Source organism: Phyllostomus discolor, chromosome 7 (genome assembly GCF_004126475.2).
Source record: "Phyllostomus discolor isolate MPI-MPIP mPhyDis1 chromosome 7, mPhyDis1.pri.v3, whole genome shotgun sequence".
NCBI classification, from domain to species: domain Eukaryota; kingdom Metazoa; phylum Chordata; class Mammalia; order Chiroptera; family Phyllostomidae; genus Phyllostomus; species Phyllostomus discolor.
The window spans coordinates 47,103,028-47,121,969 of NC_040909.2; the positions used below are offsets into that span (position 1 = coordinate 47,103,028).

Sequence of the window (18,942 nt, forward strand, 5' to 3'; positions counted from 1 at the left end):
TTACACAATGGAATTCTATGCAGCAGAAAGAAAGAAGGAGCTCATACCCTTTGCAACAGCATGGATGGAGCTGGAAAGCATTATGCTAAGCGAAACAAGCCAGGAAGTGAAAGACAAATACCACATGATATCACCTTTAACAGGAATCTAAACAACAAAACAAAAAAAAAACTAGCAAAATATAACCAAAGACACTGAAATAGGGGATAGTCTGACAGTGACCAGAGGGGAGAAAAGAGGGAATTTCAGGGGGGAATGGGTAGGGTTTACAGGAACAAATTTGGAGGACACCTGGACAAAAACTAGGGGTGGGGGGTAATGGGGGGGAAGGGGGGAGGGTTGGGTGGGTGGGCTGGAATGGGAGTAGGGGGGAGAAAACTGTACTTGAACAATGATTAAAATTAAAAAAAAAAGAAAGAAAAAAAAAGAAAAAAAATATGGTTTAAAGTTCTCCATTGCAGATATGGCCTGGCTCCAGAACCCTTAGGATTTATGTTGTAATTCTTCTACAGGAGTTTATCATAAACTCCTCATGGCATTTCTACCCTACTCCTCACCTCCACCAGGTCAGATGAACCAAGTTACAGATCTGAATGCATCACTGCTTGGACTTTCTATAGAGTCCTTTTTTACTCCAGACCCACTTACAACTTGCAGTCTTCCATGTTACTTAGCATATGTGTTTGGACCCAGATGCGCTTCCAGAACTCATAGGCAGACATGGTCAAAGAAGATGCCTGGATATATCCAAGCAGGGAGAGTTTTTCAGTGGAGTGCAGTAGAAGGAGAGGAGCAAGAGTGTTGAGAGGATTTTCAAGGAAGTGATTATCAAGATGGAATGGGAAATTCAAAGAGTATAGGAGGAAGTGGATAGAGAGAGAGGGTGAGAGAGAGAGGGAACTATTGACCAACTGATGAATGTGAGAAAGGGCATTACAGTTTCAAAGTGATATTGAAGAATTGCTGTAGTTGGGATACTTGAATACGTAGCTCAAAAAAATAGGAGGCTAGAGTCTGAATTTGGAAAAAAACAGAAGTGATGTATGTGTGTGTACAATGATAAAGTCAAGGGTGTCAGCATGAGGGTAGGGAGGTTGCTGAAATGGCATGGAGGAAAGAGTTATGTACTTGGAAAATTGTAAGACACTGAAGAAGGAAATAGAAGAAGATACAAATAAGGGGAAACACATACTGTGTTCATGGATAGGAAGAGTTACCATCATTAAAATATCCATAATACCCAGAGCAATCTATAGATCCAATGCAATTCCTATCAAGATTCCAATGGCATATTTCACAGAACTATAAGAAATATTTCAAAAATTTATGTGGAACCACAAAAGGTTCCACATAGCAACAGTGATCCCGAGAAAGAAGAACAAAGTTGTAGGAATCATGCTACCTGATATGAAACTATAGTATAAGTCTATAGTAATAGAAACAGCATGGTACTGGCATAAAAACAGACACATACATCAATGGAACAGAATAGAGACCCCAGAAATAAACTCATACCTTTATGGTCAATTGAGATTTCACAGAGGAAGCAAGCACATACACTGGGTGAAAGATAGTCTATTCAATAAATGGTGTTGGGAAAATTGGACAGATACATGCAGAAAAATGAAACTAAACCACCTTCTTACACCACACACAAGAATAAATTCAAAATGGACCAAAGACTTAAATCTAAGACCTGAAACCATAAAAATTCTAGAAGAAAACATAGGCAGTAAAATCTTGGACATTGCTCATAGAAATTTTTTATCAGATATATCTCCCCAGGCAAGGGAAACAAACAAACAAACAAACAAACAAACAAACAAACAAACAAATAGGACTGCATCAAACTAAAAAGTTTTGCACAGCAAAGGAAATCAATAAAATAAAAATACAACCCATAGAATGGGAGACTATATTTGCCAATACATCTGACGAGGGGCTAATATCCAAAATTTATAAAGAACTTAAAAATCTCAACACCAAAAAACCCCAAACAACACAATTAAAAAATGGGCAAAGGACCTGAACAGACACTTCTCCAAAGTGGACATACAGATGGCCAATAGACATATGAAAAGATGCTCAACCTTTCTTACTAATCATAAGAGAAATGCAAATTAAAACCACAATGAGATGCCATTTCACATCTGTCAGAATGGCTGTCATCAATAAATCAACAAACAACAAGTGCTGGTGAGAATGTGGGGAAAGGAAAACTCTATTGCATTGTTGGCGGGAATGCAGACTGGTGCAGCCACTGTGGAAAGCAGTATGGAGATACCTCAAAACTTTAGAAATGGATCTGCCATTTGACCCAGTGATCCCACTTCTGGGTATATATCCAAAGGAACTCAAAACACTAATTCAAAAGAACATAAGCACCCCTATGTTCATCACAGCATTATTTATAATTGCCAAGGTATGGAAGCAGCCCAAGTGTCCACCAGTAGTTGAGTGGATAAACAACTATGGGACGTTTACACAATGGAATACTACTTGGCTATAAAAAAGAAGGAAGTTTTACCCAATGCAACAGTATGGATGGACCTGGAGAACATTATGCTAAGTATTCATACATTTGAGCAAATGTAAGTTTGATAAACCAGATGAATTCCTAGAGGAGCAAGAGAATGTGAGAATAGCACTTTAAAGAAGTAAATGTTTCCACTGGTCTCAAAGTCATTCTGAGAGCACTATCATGATTTCTGAGCTCACAAAGAATATTCACCACTAAACTTGCAGCCCAGAGGCTCTGGGCTGGAAATAAGCCAGTCAGAGAAAGACAAATACCATATGATTTAATTCATATGTAGAATCTAATGAACACACTAAATTAACAAGGAAAATGGGGACAGACTAATAGATGGAGAGTAGGATGACAGCTAGCTGTGGGGAGGTGAAGGGGTGGAGGGATTGAGCAAAAAGGAAAAAGGACTCATGGACATGGACAACAGTGTGGTGATGGCTTGGGGGAGGTGGGTATAGGGGACTAAATGATAATGGAAAAAATACAGTAATGACTCAATTAAAAAAAAAGAAATTAGTGAGGGCAACACATTCCTGTTTTGCTTGTTAATTTCATCATGGTGTGTTTCTTCCCAATGCTACCCAACACAGCGCTAAGCCATTGTAGGGATTCAATATATATGAGAGGTACAGCCTTAAGATTTCATGTTACACATGGAAAGAACAATGTGAGATTCTAAACCAAAGAGCTAGAGCTATTTAAGTTGAGATACAGTGATGTGGTCACCTGTTAACAGACACAGTATCACAGTTTGCAAGAAGGCCAGAGGAGTAACCGTGAGAGTAGATTGAACTGTTTTTGATGCTTGCATTTGGTAGGGTGACTGGGGAACAGGAGATAGGACTAGCACACAGAATCAGTACAGAGGTATTATTGTGTATTATTTCCAAACCTACTTTCCTTGTATGCAGTTATCAGCTCTTTATTTTTAACACCAAGGAGAGGCTGTATAGATGTTTCTTTTTCCCTTATGTTACAAAATTTGTGGTACTTTCTCTTTTTCCCAAGAAAACTGGGGATGGCTTTGATTTTAAAGGCACGGAGAAGCTTCTTTAGCTGGGGTGTTTCTGTTGGAGGGGAGATTTTCCTTAGAGTGGTTGGCTAATGCTGAAAATTCCTTTCACTAATATAGTATTTTTCTCCCATTAAAGAAAAGGCTTTAAATGAGAACTCCTGGAGGGAAAGATAACATAAAGCCTTAAATACATATTAAGGTGCAAATGACTAAATGTAGAGTCTTTTCTAAGAAAAAGGTATATATATTTTTTTCTGAGAGAAAATGGAGGAGGGTCAGAAGACAGTTGATGGGGTGTGTGTAAGAGAAGTTGAGATGCGGAAACTAAGCTTTTTGTTCAGTGCTAGCTCTGCCTCCGTGAACGTCTGGGCTGCAAGTTTAGTGGTGAATATTCTTTGTGAGCTGAGAAATCATGATAGTGGTCTTGGAACGACTTTGAGACCAGTGGAAACATTTACCTCTTTAAAGTGCTGTTCTCACGTTCTCCCGCTCCTCTAGGAATTTGTCTGGTTTATCAAACTTACATTTCCTCAAATGTATGAAAATTCCATGCCCATCAACTTTCTTTTCTATGTATTACAAATCATGTTTCAACTATTTTTTATGGCTCATGTATGCAGAAATGAACCAGTTTACACAGGGACTAATCAGCCATCAAATTAAAATGGGACCTGTCCCAATGCTTAGAAAAGCTGAATTTTGGGGTGGGTGGTGGGGATGGCTGGGGTCGGTAGGAGTGGTGGGGAAAAACAAACAAACAAAATGAGGTAATGGATGTTTAACTAGACTTACTGTGATGACCATTCTGTAATATATAAAAATATAGAATCTTCATGTTGTATACCTGAAACTAATATGTTAATTATACCTCAGTAAAAAAAAGAAAGAAACCCCCATGAAATTATAATCTGCCTCTCTCAAAAAAAAGAAAAGCTGAATTTTGAGCTTTAACATGAATACAAGGTTTTTAGAAACTCTTTTCAAGCTAAAGTCAACAGAGATTCCCGAGACCTGAGTTTTATTTCTAGTTCTATCACTAGTCATATGACCTTGGATGAGTTATTTCACTTTTGGGGGGCCTCAGTTTCCTCATCAAGCACGAGAAAGGCTGCATGATTGCAATTCATGTATATAAAAGTGCTTGGCTTGGCTCAGTTGCTGTTGAGGAAACAAACTTCAATGTTCCTGTCTTCTGAGAGCCACTGGGCCTGGTACCCACTTAGCCAGTTTCCTCACAGGGAGAAAGCTGCTCCTTACGCTTTCTCAGTGTGTGTCTATCACTCTTCAAGGTGAACATCTTTTCACAGACAAGGTTTAAAGTCTAAATGCCATCCTAAGTTTTAGGAAAAGTATCATCCCCCAAGCCTTTAAAAGTGGTGTGTATGGGGTGGCAGTCTTAAAGTTCAGGGAAATAGGTTTATTCTTAAGGTTTTCTCCTAAGATGTTTCTGAGAAAAACAATGTGAAAAAGTTACTTTACATGTCCAGTGGCAGTTCTTATCTACCAGAACCCTATTTACCTTGAAGATGAATCTAGCAGCCTGGGTTCGTGCCATACTACATGCCACCTGTCTCAGAAGAGCATCTGTGAGTTCTCCTTAGCTACTTGCTTTCTCATGCCTAGAAGCAGCTGAGCACGTAGACATCCTCGTGCACCCTGGAAACACTGCTGTTTCTGTGTAAAGTCTCTGTCAATCCAAGGATGAAGGGTGTATATGGGAACCTCCATTTTTTAATTAGTCCTCAGGGCACAGGTTGCTCTCCATGCACTGTCACAACAAAGGGATCTTTATTTCTTTAGGGAACTGTATTAAGATGCAGCAATTGAAATTGTGTACTTGCCATGTCCGAAACTGCTTTTATCTACTGTTTCATCACTGACAGCTGATCTTCAGTGCTGGCTTACCCATTTACTAGTTGTGTAACCTTGGGCAAACTCATGTCCCAGCTTAATTAATCTAATTTACTGCTTTATAAACTGGGGGTGGTATTTTCTTTGGCCATCTACCTCAGGGGTTTCAGGGAGGCCTAAATGGTAGCATGGAAACACAAAAGTGTTGTTAAAAATATAAATTATTGATATTAGGGCTTAGAGATACTTTTCTTATGAGGTGGGGTAAGTTAAAAAGTGAAATATTGGTTGCCTCCTGAGAGAGCCCAGTTCTTGGGGTGAACACTGGATGCAGGGCAGTCTGGCACTGAGTTTGTGGAAGGCCCTCCTGCCGCTGCCACACTCCCCGTTTCTCGGCCCCCGCCGCCCCCATGGAGACAGTGATCTATACTGGGCAGGCCTCCCCTCCTCTGTGCTGCCAGGCCACCTGCGCCTCTTAGCCTTGTCAGAGTGCTGACAATCAGCTCCCTGCTGCTTTCTCATCTTTTAAAATCCAATTAAACATCTCTGGCCACAGCGTGACAATTGTCTGGGCTCCTCGCAGCGGAACTTCACCTGAAGTGGCATTAGGAGGCCAAAAGAGTAAAGCTCCTTTATCTCAGGAGAAGCATGCCCAGAGTTCCTGAAAGGGTGGCCCCATTGTGAGGTGTGGACCCACATTCAGACTCAGCAGTTGCCTAGTTCAGCTCCAAACTATAAGATGTTAAAGGTCACATAGCAGATTTAACCATGTCTACATGGGCTCCTGTGCCTAGAAGCAGTCTGGTGGTTTAAGAATCAGCAATGGCTAAGGTATGTGTGAGAAACAGGAAGTTTGAGTGGAATGCCCCAGCAGGAAGGGATGCTGGAGGGATAAGACGGGGTCAGATTTGGGGGAATCTTGAAGCCAGATCATTAGGATTCTTGCGCTGGACTGTAGAACTTGACCTCTTATGGAAGGCAGAAGGATCTGCGATGGATAGGGTGTCCTACCTAGCAGGTTGCCATTGTATAACATCTTGCCATTGCTCATGGGCCCTGGGTTTTACCCAGCCCAGCTAGGGAAAGACAGTGCCTTGGCAGGTCATTTGCTTAATATAGGGTGGGGCAAAAGTAGGTTTACAGTTGTGAGTTCACAAAACAGCTTTTGCTCTTGTATTATTGTTTATTAATTATTGTAATATTTTCCATATGAACAACTATAAACCTACCTTTGCCCCACCTTGTACAGTAGTGGCTTCCTTTACACACTTGGAAAGATGCTACCTCCAGAAGAATCCAAAGCTTCTTGTTCTGAAACAATTGCTATATGGTTACTGAATCAAACAAAACAGGAAAGCTGGACTCTAGTCCTGGATCTGCTACTAACCACTTGGTCTTGTGAGGAAAAGCTAATCTCTTCTCAGGACTTTAGCTGCCCTATCAAGTAGATGATGGGGGGAGAAGTGACTGGGTCAGGATCTCTAAGGTTCCTCTTAACGTGAATGTTTTGAGGAATGGGTTCACTTGCTGAAATGTCTACAGCTGAAGAAGATCCAAAGGTGAAGGTGGTTCCTGTGCACCTTAAAGTTTGAAAAGTACAGTCCAGGACAATGATTCTCAGTGATACTGGTGACTGGGCCCCACCTCAGGCTCCCTGAGTCAGAACTTTCTGGAGATGGGACTTCAACACTGGAAATATTAAAAAGCTCTAACTTGTAGCTAGTGTGGAAAAACACTGTTTTCATGGCTGTAAGGCAAGAATGAAAATGTTGTATCAGAGAACAGCACAGTGAAAGTCAGGCAGCAGCATGAAGAGTGTACTCAGGAAACAGAAACTAGTGGTGATGAAACAAATATACAAAATGAAGAAGACGGCTCTACCACATCTTGTTAGTTGAAAATGGTTGTGCTAGAAGTTGCTGTGGGGAGCTGGTTTGTGAGAATATTGAGAAGTTAGTTTGGTTTAAGACATTTCCACCCAGACTTGATGGTGACTACATGTGGCAGGTGTTATGTGGTGTGGCAATGGAGATTAGGTTAAAGGGCAGGACCAGAAATATAAATTTGTAATCCATTATCACATGGATGGGAGCTTAAGTGATACAAATGGTACAAGGAGACCAGATAAGTTATTCAGTTATTCAGTTATTTGTATCCAGATAACTGAATACAAACTTTTGTTGTATATAAATTAGAATGACAGGCTTGGGAAACTTAGAAAACTTAAGGCAAGACTGTTATGCATGAGCCAAGTGTCCTCACCTCAGTGATAGTGCACGGAATGTTGTCTGAGCTTGGCCTCAACATCCCTCTGCCTAGAGTCAGGGAAGGACCATGCCCTGGGCCACATTGCAGAGCCCCATGGCGTTCATCACCACGGCCTTGCCTATGTGAAGGTCCCCTGCCAACTCTGTGACTCAGTTATGCATTTACACAGTGATATTTTCAGAGCACAGTTATGCGTAGCAGAATCTCTTTTCCATGGCTGACAGTGTTGCCCATCTGTGGACTCATTAAGTTCTATGCTCTAGAAACAGAAAGGAGGCCCACAGGGGGAGCAAACTGGGAAACTGCTTGAATGACAGGAGCCTGGGATCATGCTCTGTACCAGGGCTCTGGAGCCCTAGCCTCCCTCCCCGTAAGGGAATCTGGAGTCCGGCAGTGATGCACAGAGCACCTCAGCAGTAGGGTGCAAACCGAGATGGAAGAAGTAGGCTTGGAGTTGGAAAGCCAGGGTTTAAATCCAAGTGAGGTCTGCTACCTACTGGCAGTAGTCTTGTTCAAGTTTCCTCTTTACTAAAAGGAGAAATTTTCTCTGTTTCATGGGCTACAGTGAGTAAATGAAATATCAATATTACATGTGAGTGCTTTTCAAACTGTAAGGTACAGACAGTATAAATATAATACTTTAAGAGAAATCCTCACCTGAGGACATGTTTCTGATTTGAGAGAGAGAGAGAGGGAGAAACATTGATGTGAGGGAGAAACATTGATGTGAGAGAGAAACATTGAGCAACCTAGGTGTGTGCCCTGACTGGGAATCTAACCCGCAACCTTTTGGTGTATGGGCCAACACTTCAACCAACTGAGCCATGGACCAGGGCTACAATACTTTTAAAAAAGTGTCACCAGAATGTTAATGCCTAGACAGGTAAGGAAGAAGATGATTAAATGAAATCCAAAGATCTATTTCTTCGATAGTTAGAGTCTTTTCCATCTCTCAGAGGGAGGACTAAAGTTTTAAGCTGCAATGATGGAATTTCTGGCATCAGTGAGCAGGGTGGAAATGTGTAGAACTTGATATTTTGGTATTTTTGGAAAGTATACACAGGCTTCCCTCAAGTTGTTGGGCTGGCCATGTGATAGAATATTTCCCAGCCCTCAAAGATGTCATAAATTGTGTGACCCACAGTGTCAGTGCCCCGGGATTCTGTGAATGGCTCCACTTGCATTACTTTGTCAGGATTTTGTGAGAATCAAGGAAAGAACAGAATAAGAAAGAGAATAAGATATTGTGCTCCTCATATGATAAGTACCATTGCAATACAAGGGCATTAACATTCCATACATGGGCAGAGTCTATTCAGAATTATAGTAGCTACAACCAGAAGAAATCTCATGAAAAGCAATTCATCTGTATAGAATATGCAGTATCTTCAAACTGCAGTGTGTATTAGAAGCACTCAGAGGGCTCGCTAAAACAGCTTGCTGGGCTCTGCCTGCAGAGTTTCAGATTCAGTACGTCTGGGTGTGTTGGAGAACATGCATTTCTAAGTTTTCAGGTGATGCTGATGCTGCAGTCATGAGAACTACACTTTGGTAATCATGGGTCTCGTGCTTTATAATTTATAAAATGCTCTCCCATACCCATCTTCTATGATGCTCTTATACCTAGTGACCTCACAAAGTAGGCACATCACAGATGAAGAAGCAAGCTCAGAGACAATGTGATTGCTGAAGCGGCCCAGCCAGCACAGGGCAGAGCCTGGAGCCTGAGCCTCTCCTGTTGCCCTTTTTCTAGTTCTAAAGTGAAACACTGCCGAGTTCCAGGGTGTCAGCTAAGTGTGGCTGAAACAAGAACCTCAATCTTTTGCCTCTTTCTGTGGGACTCTTTTTATTCCCTTTGCCTTCAGCAGTCTAGAGTGAGCTACAATGACTGGGGCATTTTGGGCATTTATGAAGAGATATTTGGGGGAGGAAGTAAAGGGACTGGAGGGAAGAAGCTTCTAAGCAAGGCTGTGGGTGGTGGAAGGAACCCAGTTAGGCAGGAGCTGGGAAAGAAAGCCAAGGAGAGGCCTGCTGAAAGGAAGGGAATGGGGAGGAGAAAGTAAAGAATCTCCTAAGATCTTTTATGCCACTTAAGCATTTAGCCTCATGGGACATGATGTTCTGTCTGTTAGTGCCTTGATTACTTTGCCACAACATCAAAGTTCTAGTCTGCTTTTGATGTAGTATATTTGCAAAGCCCTCCCCTCCACCCTGGCATTCTTTGTTATTTACCACTAAAGTAGTGTTAGTCTTTGAAAAATTATAAAGCTCTTGATAGTTTCCCTTTCAGGCCCATGTGTTCCTTGTATTTATCAAAATGGAACACTAACAAATATTTATTCAGTTTTATAGACATGTTGACAATAAAGACTACCATGTGTGTCTCCCTGCCATGGTGATTATTTTGCTCAATACATGATTGACTGAGATGTCTTCAGTGTCTTGTAAACACACATTAAAAATAGCAACCTAAAAAAGATAAAACTGACAAATAGAAAGTTCCATATTTTTGGATGCAATACAGTGCCACCCAGGTTATTAGAACATGAAACAGATAATCCTTAGTGAGTTATTTAAGTTTGTATAATGAATTCTCCTTCAAATAAGTATTTTTGACTCCTACAATGTTTCTCTCATTTATAAAAGTTTCTCAAATTGGAACCTTTTAAATTTTGTGTTTTTTAATCTGTGTGTATGTTATAATAACCTAGGATATATAAAGGTCTGGTTACTTTATCTAAATCTCAAACCCATGCTCCAATTCCAATTTTTAGCATCCATTTATCATCATAATTGTGAAGGTAAGAGAGGTTACTGCATTTTCGTATCACATTTTTGTCAAACAGAAAGAAAATGTTCCTTAATTGGTTAAGTACTCTCACACTTAAGATTTGTGCTGCTTATTTCTAAGGATTTATTAGTAACACTAATGAAATGAAGATTCTTAATATTTTTAATATTTCCCACTTAATAGTCCCCAAAACACTGGTGAAATGAGAAGTCTTATGTCAGTAAACTGGTTTGCAAATGTGGTGGGTGCTGCGTCTGTGAGATACCACCTAAACTGGAGCCATTTAAACTTTAATTTTTGTTTTGTGAATTGAATATTTAAATAACTGTTCTGAAGAAACAGAAAGGAAATTATAATGTCAGAACTATAAGATTTCTGACATTTATTGACTCTCTGGATCTCCCGCACAACTCCCTGTCCTTGCAGATTTGCTCCTGTGGTTGATCCCATGCAGATCTGTGTCACTTTTCTGGTGTGTGAGCACATCACTTTTATTTCCAGGATTAGCTAATGCTTTTTACCTGGGGTGGCTGTGCAGTAGTGTTGACCACACCCAATGCTGGGGGTGCTGTGTGTGTGTCCACTTCCACATTCAGCATGCGCCATGGAGCTGTACTTTTGTGTGTGTACAATATTTAAATACCTACTTACCATTATCTCTGTCCTTCTACTTTATCTGTTTTGGGGGTTATCAGTATTGACTGTTGGTTCTTAAATATTAAAGCTTATACTGGAAATTAAAATTGAAGCAAAATACAGACCTATTAAAAAAACCAAATATGTTCTATTGCTTTGGGACTATATTGAATGACAGAATGCTGTTAATGAAAAGGAGAGCCACTTCTAAAGTCCAGGCATAAAGGTAAGGATGAAGTCCAAAGGAAGGGCAGACTAAATGGTACCCTCTTTTCCTCCCTCCCTCCTTCCCTACCTTTGTCTCTCTGCAACTGTATATTTAAATCACATAAATGATATGATTCAGCTTGATGGTATATATCAGAGACTCTCCAACATTATTTTTAACCTTTGCAATAAATCAATAAGATGGTTGATATTATCCTTGTTTTACCTCAGGAGGGTAAGTGAGTTTCCCAAAGCAACATAGCTAGTAGTTGAGAAGACCAGGATTTGAGCCCAGATCTGCCTGGCTCCAAAGTCTAGGATCTCCAATACACCACCTCAGGAAGGTAAGAGCTCTTAGCAATCATGCTTTATACCAATTCATACGACAGATGGAAAACTTAAGACCTGGCCCCTTCACTGCTTCCCTCCATCAGCATGGAAAATGGGGTGTTGACTATATGTACTGGACTCTGCCAGGATTTCCCAGCTGGGGAAATGGAGAGGATTTGCTGCATCAGAGAGTGAGGGATAAGATTTAAGAACGGGGTTAAGGTGGATGGAAATGAACCAGTTGAAGGAACCGAAATTACTTAGTCTGATGTGAAATGTAACTCCTACTCTCAAGTGAAGTTAGTTGATGGAAGATAAAGACCAGCTGGGGCTCTACTTTCCATGTGGCCAAAGCAAAAAGAGAGACCTTTAAAGTTTGCTGGGTGGGGTGTAAGTCAGTTGTAATCAAGAAGTCTTGGTGTTGGGGTGGGCTGGGGTAAGAGGAGGCAGCCAATCAGCAGCACAGGAGAGGTGACCCCACTAGGCTAGGAGTTGTATCTGGCAGGTCTTTCTGCTTTCTTAGCCCAAGCTTAGAATAGCATTGCCCCCCTCAATCACTACAGGTAAGAAGTAGTATCTTCTTAATTGACCTGTTGGAACTTTGTACACCTACAAATCTCTCCACCCTCTGGTCCATCCTGCCCATAGGAGTTGGAGCTATTTGCATAAAGCACATCTCTGACAGCACTTCTCTGCTCAAAACTGGCCCCAGAATAGCTGCTTTCAAAGTGTGGTCTGTGGACCCCCAGAGGTACAGCTTCCAGTTGTAGCAAATAAAAATATAGAATGCCCAACTGTGTTTGAATTTCAAATAAGCAACAATAAATGTCCCATGTGACATTTCAGTATCTTGTATTTTATCTCATAATTCCACCTGGGGTAACTTAAGACACTTTTGAGGGGTTTTTGAGGTCGAAACTATTTTCATGGCATTAAGACTTGTTTGCCTTTTTCACTGTGTTGACATTTGCACTGATGGTGCAAAATCGGTAACAGAACCTCTAGCGCCATCTTAGCATGAACCAAGGCAGTGACACCAAAGTGTACCCGTTGCTATTGCATTATGTGATGTCTCCGTCACATACTCACAGCACAAAAAAGAGGGGGGGGCAGTTTTACTTAAAAATCTCTTTGATGAAGCAGTACAAATTATTATTTTTATTAAAGTGCAACACTTGTGAGATGTCTTCTTAATATGCTAGGTGACAAATTGGGATATATGCATAAAACATTTTGCTTCAGACAGTGGTCGCCTCCTTGAGTGATGGTTTGAGCTGAGAAGCTGAATGAAGTGCTTTTTCATGGGACACCACTTCTGCTGACAAACTTTGGTATTCAGACCTAAATACCTGGCAGATATTTTCCTGCAAATGAATCCACTGAGCCAGTCACCTCAAAGAAAAAACTTGACAGTATTTGTGCTAATTATAAAATGTGAGCTTTCAAGTGAAAATTGAAATTTTGAAAAACTTCTACCTACCACTGAGAGCTTGACAGCTTCCCAATACTTAAAGACTTTCTGATGAGACTGGTGGTGATAATGGTATATGTGTTTTTTTTATATAATATAATGAAATGTTTCAACATTTGAAAAATCTGTGTAACTCAGTGAACCAGTATTTTACAAATGACCAATGCATGATGTTACCAAATTATACATAGGTAAAAAGATCTAGTCAAAATGCAATATAAACTGTTAGATTTTAATGTAACAGAGCATGAAAAGTTTCACTGATATGGTTTCAAATTCCACATTTCAATGAAACTTTAAAAGTTTAATTTTGGTGTCTCAGCAAAGAAGAATAACCATAATTATCTGAAAAGGGTATGAAAACAGTCCTCACTTCTCCAAACATGTGAGGCTGGACAGCCTTCACGTATTTCCACCCCAGTGTTCTATTGCTACAGACTGTATACTGAAGAAGATAAAAGAATCTAGCTGCCTTCCTCTTCGCCAGACAGTAAAGAGATGTGTGGAAATGTAAAAGAATGCCATTTTTCTCATTATTTAGTTTTGGAAAATCTAGTTACTTAAAAAAATTCTGTTAACATGTAATGGGCTTATTACTATTTTAAAGTGAATTATAGATGATTTTTCAAATGTTCCCAGTTTGAACTTGGAATATGGTAAATATCAGTTGATAAAACTTATATAGCAAGCAAAAGCATTTTGGGGCCTACCATAATTTTTAAAAGAGGTTAAAAGGGTCCGGAGACCCAAGAGCTTGGGGACTGCTGGCTTACAGGACAATACCTGGACCTCGAGGCAGGTATTGGGGAACTTCCACCACCTGACTCTGTCCTGCCTTTGTAGTCTCACTGAGTGCCACTGTGTCTGAAGTGCCCCCAGGTCCCAGCCTGACCTCCTAGTTACTGATGTCTGCACGTTCTGGACTTTTGTGCTTGGCTTTGTACATGCTGTTCCTCTACCTGGAACACATATCCCCCGCCCCCCCCCCCCCCATCCCGGCTTTATCCCCTTGTTGTCTGGTGGTTAGTGTGTCAGCCCTGCCCTCTGAGCTCAGGGCCTGAGGGTGGGCTCATTCAGACCAAACCTCACAGTTGTGGGTATCTTCTGCATAGCCTCAGGATCTATTTGTTTTAACTAGAATTCCTGGAGTGCAAAAGACCCAATTTTCCCTGTTTATGTATTTTAACACCAAAGGGCCAAGTGTCCTGCCATAAACTTTGTGGGATTTTTGTAAATATTAACTAACAATTTCTAGTGAGATCTGTGGGCTTCTATGATGCTGTGCAGACTGATCAGAGTATTTAGTGTCTATGGCAAGCAGAACACTTGGCAGTGGAGGGAGGGGCTAAGGAGGTGATCTTTGCTGAAGACCCTGCACTATGGTTGGGAGGTAGGTTTTATAGTCAAACAGCAATCAAACAAGAGAGAAGAAGGTAAGTAATTCAAGGAGTAACTAGGTGCTACAGGCCTCCGAGGACGGGGAGGTGTGCAGGTGTGGCACACGTTTGTTTGCAGTGACTGGAGAAATCAGAGGTGGCTTCTGGGAGAAGGCAGGGACTCGTCAGAGACTTGTTCAGAAGGGAAGGTTTAGTTAGAGGTCAGCAAGGCAGGATTTCAGGTCAGCAAACAAACGTGAGCCAGGGCAGAGCGTCAGAAATGAGCACAGCATGTTCACAGCCTAATGAAGAGACTGCTGACCACAGTGAGGGTGAGTGGTGTGAAATGACAACGTTGGAAACCAGTTAGTATTTAGATTGGACATGGAAGGAGGAAGGAACCAGCCCCCCACCCCTGCACTCCACTGCCTTTTTTTGTTGTTGTTGTTGTTTTTCTGGTTCGGGAAGTGACATGGTGTTTTTCAGCACAGGCTGGGTTTTTGTGGGAGGAGGAATGAAGATAGGGCATCTAGTTAATGATCCATGGGTGTGAGGTGGTGAGGCTCTGAACTAGGGTATCAGCAAGGTTTTTTAAAAAATGAATACAGGTAACTACGTCTAGAATGCCAGTTTGGTGCCTTTAAACAGGTGTGTTCTACATATCAACGTGTGAGGATTAGAACTCCACAATAATATGTTTGTGACATAATGGGGCCTTATCACATGTGGCTGATTTAGAGCTGCTATCTTTTTTCCTAGCTTTTCCTCATGTCTTATTGTGTCAGCCACTAAACAATTGTGTGTGGTTTGGGGTAAGTTAGTTAACTTTTTACTGTCTTGGTTTTGTTATCTGCAAAATGAAGGTTATTAATATTACCTGTCTCATAGCCTTTACTACATATAAAGTATAGTAGCTATACTAATGCCTGGCACATAGGATATCTTTAAAAATATTAGTTATTACTTATTTACTCAGTAATTTACAATATTATCAAAATATAAATATTTAAATTACTTAATGGGCCAAAGCATTCACAGCTGGGCTGGGTCAAGGCCCTCAGAAAAAGCTTACTGGAGACATTGCAAAGATGAGACTCAGAAGCTGGGATGGAAAAATGTTAAATATTCTAGTTCTATAAACTTATTAAGATCTAAAGTGTGAAACCCGGAGACCTAAGTCACAGTTTCATCATGTCACTTCTCATCTTAAACACGGGCTCCTGGTCCTGAGGGGTGTGGCTCAGTGGGTTGGGCATCCTTCAGCAAAGAGAAAGGTAGCTGTTGGTTGACTCCTGGTCCAGGCCCATGCCTGGGTTGTGGATTTGGTCCTGGTTCCCTTGTCTGATCTGGTTGGGGCACTTAAAAGAAGCAACCAATTGATGTTTCTCTCTTACATCATCGATGTTTCTCACCCTCTCTTTATTCCTCCCTTCTCCTCTCTCTAAAAATAAATAAATAAAAATTTAAAAAACAAAAACAAAAGCATTGGCTCCTAGCGCAGAGAAGATAAATCTGATCTTAGCAAGCCAGCAAAGCTTCTCCCACTGGCTCTTTGTGTCCACCCCAGCCCTCTTCCCCCTGCCCAGGCGGTATGCACTTCACACCCCATCTATGCCCTATAAAATCAGCCACTTAATTTCTTTGGAGCAATTCTGGGTTTACAGAAAAATTGTACAGAAAGTAGAAAGTTACTATATTCCCTCTCACAACAGTTTCTCCTATTATTAACACCTTATATTAGTGTGGTACATTGTTACAATTAATGAACCAATGTTGATACATTATATTGACTCATGTGCCTAGTTTTCATGAGGGTTCACTGTCTGTGCTGTATACTTCTGTGGGGTTTGGCGAATGCATAATGTCCTACATCCACCATTACAGTATCATACAGAATAGCTTCACTGCCTTAAAGTTGCCCTGTCCTCCATCTAGTCATCCCTCCCTCTTCCTGTCTCCATCAGTTTTTAAGAATCAGTAAAAATGTCATCTCTTCAGTGAAATGTCTCAGATCCCCCCAATTATAATGAATCTTTCTGATGCTCGTATAGCGTGCTTCATACCAGTTATACACCCTATATTCTGCATAGTATTAGGGGCATACACAGTTTTCTTCCTTTACTAGGTTGTATGTCCTTGCAGGAATGGCCACACCATAGATTTGTCCTTACAACACCTAGCCTAGACCCTGTCCTTAACAGGTCTAGAATGCCAGCTGATCTGAACTGAACTGAACTGTGAGCAAATATTAGGGTGGCATTTTGCAGACTAGTTCTCAAGAGGCAAAGCTTCAGACCTAGAGTTCTGAAAATGACAGGCATACCTGTGAATTCTATACATGCTACTCAGGGGTCAGGTGGATGGGAAGTCCTTTGAAAGGAAAGTGGCTCAGAAGCAGACTTGGGTGAGGTGGCCCAGGTCAGCTTTATATTATTACTGCTAGGCCACAGGGCGCTTCCCCACCTTGCTCCTCATCAAAACAAAGTGTATGTGGGGTGGGGAAGGACAAGAAGCCTGGTTGTTTCCATCCTTCTAGTCCAGTACCTCTCACAGGAAGGCCCCTGGAGAGTCTTTTGTTTGCCCCCCACTCTCTCCCCAGATGGCCCCCCAACAATTGAGGATGCCCAGGGTGCCTTCTTTGGTCAGGGAGCACCTTTCCTTAATTTCTTATTTCACGCTGAGCCTTTTGCTTTAAAGACACCGTTCTCAAACGTTCTAAAACGCAGCAGGAACATGCAGATCTGAACAAAAGCAAATAAATCGAATCTTGTGAAGTAACAGAGCAAACGCCCTTCTCCAACAACCAGCATTACACTAAATGAGAAATATCACTCATCCACTAGATGCAGTATTCCCCTCTAGACAGGAGCTGCTGCTTGCACACCCCCATCCTCCCCATGAGATAGTGGAGGCACCATAAAACTACTCCCCTCAGCTCCCACACGGGAGTCAGCAGTTTTAGCAGCACCACCTATTCCTTTATGAAACACAAGCTTTTATTTCCCCGTACCTGCCTCCAAACGCATATGGGGAGGTGGGGGATGTAGAGAAAGGGAGGGAGACCGGAGGAGAGGGAGAGAAATATGCTACCCCCCCACCCCAAAGTGTCCAGAGCCCACAGCGGAGTCAGACCCAGCACAGGGGAGGGGTGGGAGGGGGTACGTGCTGCAGACCCAGTTAGATCTAAAGGTGCTGTTACCTGGGTCAGTAAGTGTTTTCCAGAGGGCCTGGCTCTCCCATCCCCCTCCTCACAACCAGAAAAAACCTGAGGAAAGTGGGGTGCTAGCCCAGCTCGGGAGCCCTAAGGGGACCAGAGAGCCCCTCCACACCGGAGCGTCGACAACCCGCTGCTGGCACCTGTGCTTCCAGGGGGCGGGGGCCTCCTCCAGGTGTGCAGGGGGGAGGACACCCTCGGAGAACCGTGTCTGGCCGCGGAAGCCTAAGCGATCCTTCCCGGGCCTGGAAGAAATGCAGGGGGCGGAGCGGTTAATCCGCACAGCGCGTCCGCGAGATCTGCAGGCCCCGCCCGCATCTTTGGGGGTGGGGGGTGGGAAGGGGCAAACACTCTGCGGGGAAGAGGGGGTTAAGCTGGCGGCCCGCGGCTGGAGCGCGCTTAACCCTTTGGCGCCCGCGGGTCATCCTAGCCAGGCCGGAGCGGCGGCACTCTGAGTCCCAGGAGGCGGCCACCCCAACCGCTCGGGCTGTGCGGGGAGATCCCCTGGCCGGGCTGCCGACCGCTGAAGCGCGGCGTGGCCCGTGGGAGGCTCGGGGCGGGCGGGGGGAGGGGGGAGGACGGCGCCGGCGGGCGCGCAGCGTCGCCAGGGCGAACCGGCGTGCGGCGCGGCGCGGCAGGCAGGCGCGGAGCGAGCGACCGAGCGCCTCCGTCCCCGGATGTGAGCTCGGGCTGCCCGCGGTCCCGAGCCAGCGGCGGCGCGGTCGGCGGTGGCGGCGGGCACCGGGCACCGGGCACCGCGGCGGGCGGCGGGCATGCGGGGCGCTCGGAGCGGCCCCGGGGGCCGGGCCAGCATCACCGCGGCGTCCCTCCGCTAGAGGAGGGACCAAGCCAATTCTCCTTTGCAGCAAAAAATTACATGTATATATTATTAAGATAATATATACATCTGATCTTATTTTTTTAAAAAAGTTTATTTTGCTCCATTTTTGAAAAAGAGGGAGCGTGGGTGGCGAGCGGTTTTTATAAATTATTCTTATTTTCTGTTATCAGTCCCCGTCCCTCCCCACCCCCTGCTGAAGCGAGAATAAGGGCTGGGACTGTGCTCCTGTCTATCCGTAACCCCCTACCCGCTCCGCCCCCGCCCCCACGCCCAGCACAGTGCCCTGCACACAGTAGGCGCTCAATAAATGTTCGTGGATGATGATGATGATGATGATGAAAAAAATGCAGCATCAACGGCAGCAGCAAGCGGACCACGCGAACGGTGAGCAGCCAGAGCCTGGGCACCCGCT

The 18,942-nt window shown here is 43.1% G+C and overlaps 1 protein-coding gene across 23 annotated transcripts in view; it reads left to right on the forward strand.

Moving 5' to 3' along the window:
* Positions 1 to 18,310: 18,310 nt before the first annotated feature.
* Positions 18,311 to 18,942, forward strand: part of CACNA1D (calcium voltage-gated channel subunit alpha1 D) — a 323,145-nt gene continuing 322,513 nt past the window's right edge. For 8 of the 23 annotated variants that reach the window (XM_036030901.1, XM_036030898.1, XM_036030911.1 and 5 more), the window contains exon 1: positions 18,314 to 18,914. In XM_036030901.1, coding sequence (XP_035886794.1) covers positions 18,848 to 18,914 — 67 coding nt within the window. In that variant the 5' untranslated portion in view covers positions 18,314 to 18,847. Of the gene's footprint in view, positions 18,915 to 18,942 lie in introns of all 23 variants that reach the window. The other 15 variants (XM_036030891.1, XM_036030895.1, XM_036030896.1 and 12 more) reach the window with 4 other exon arrangements.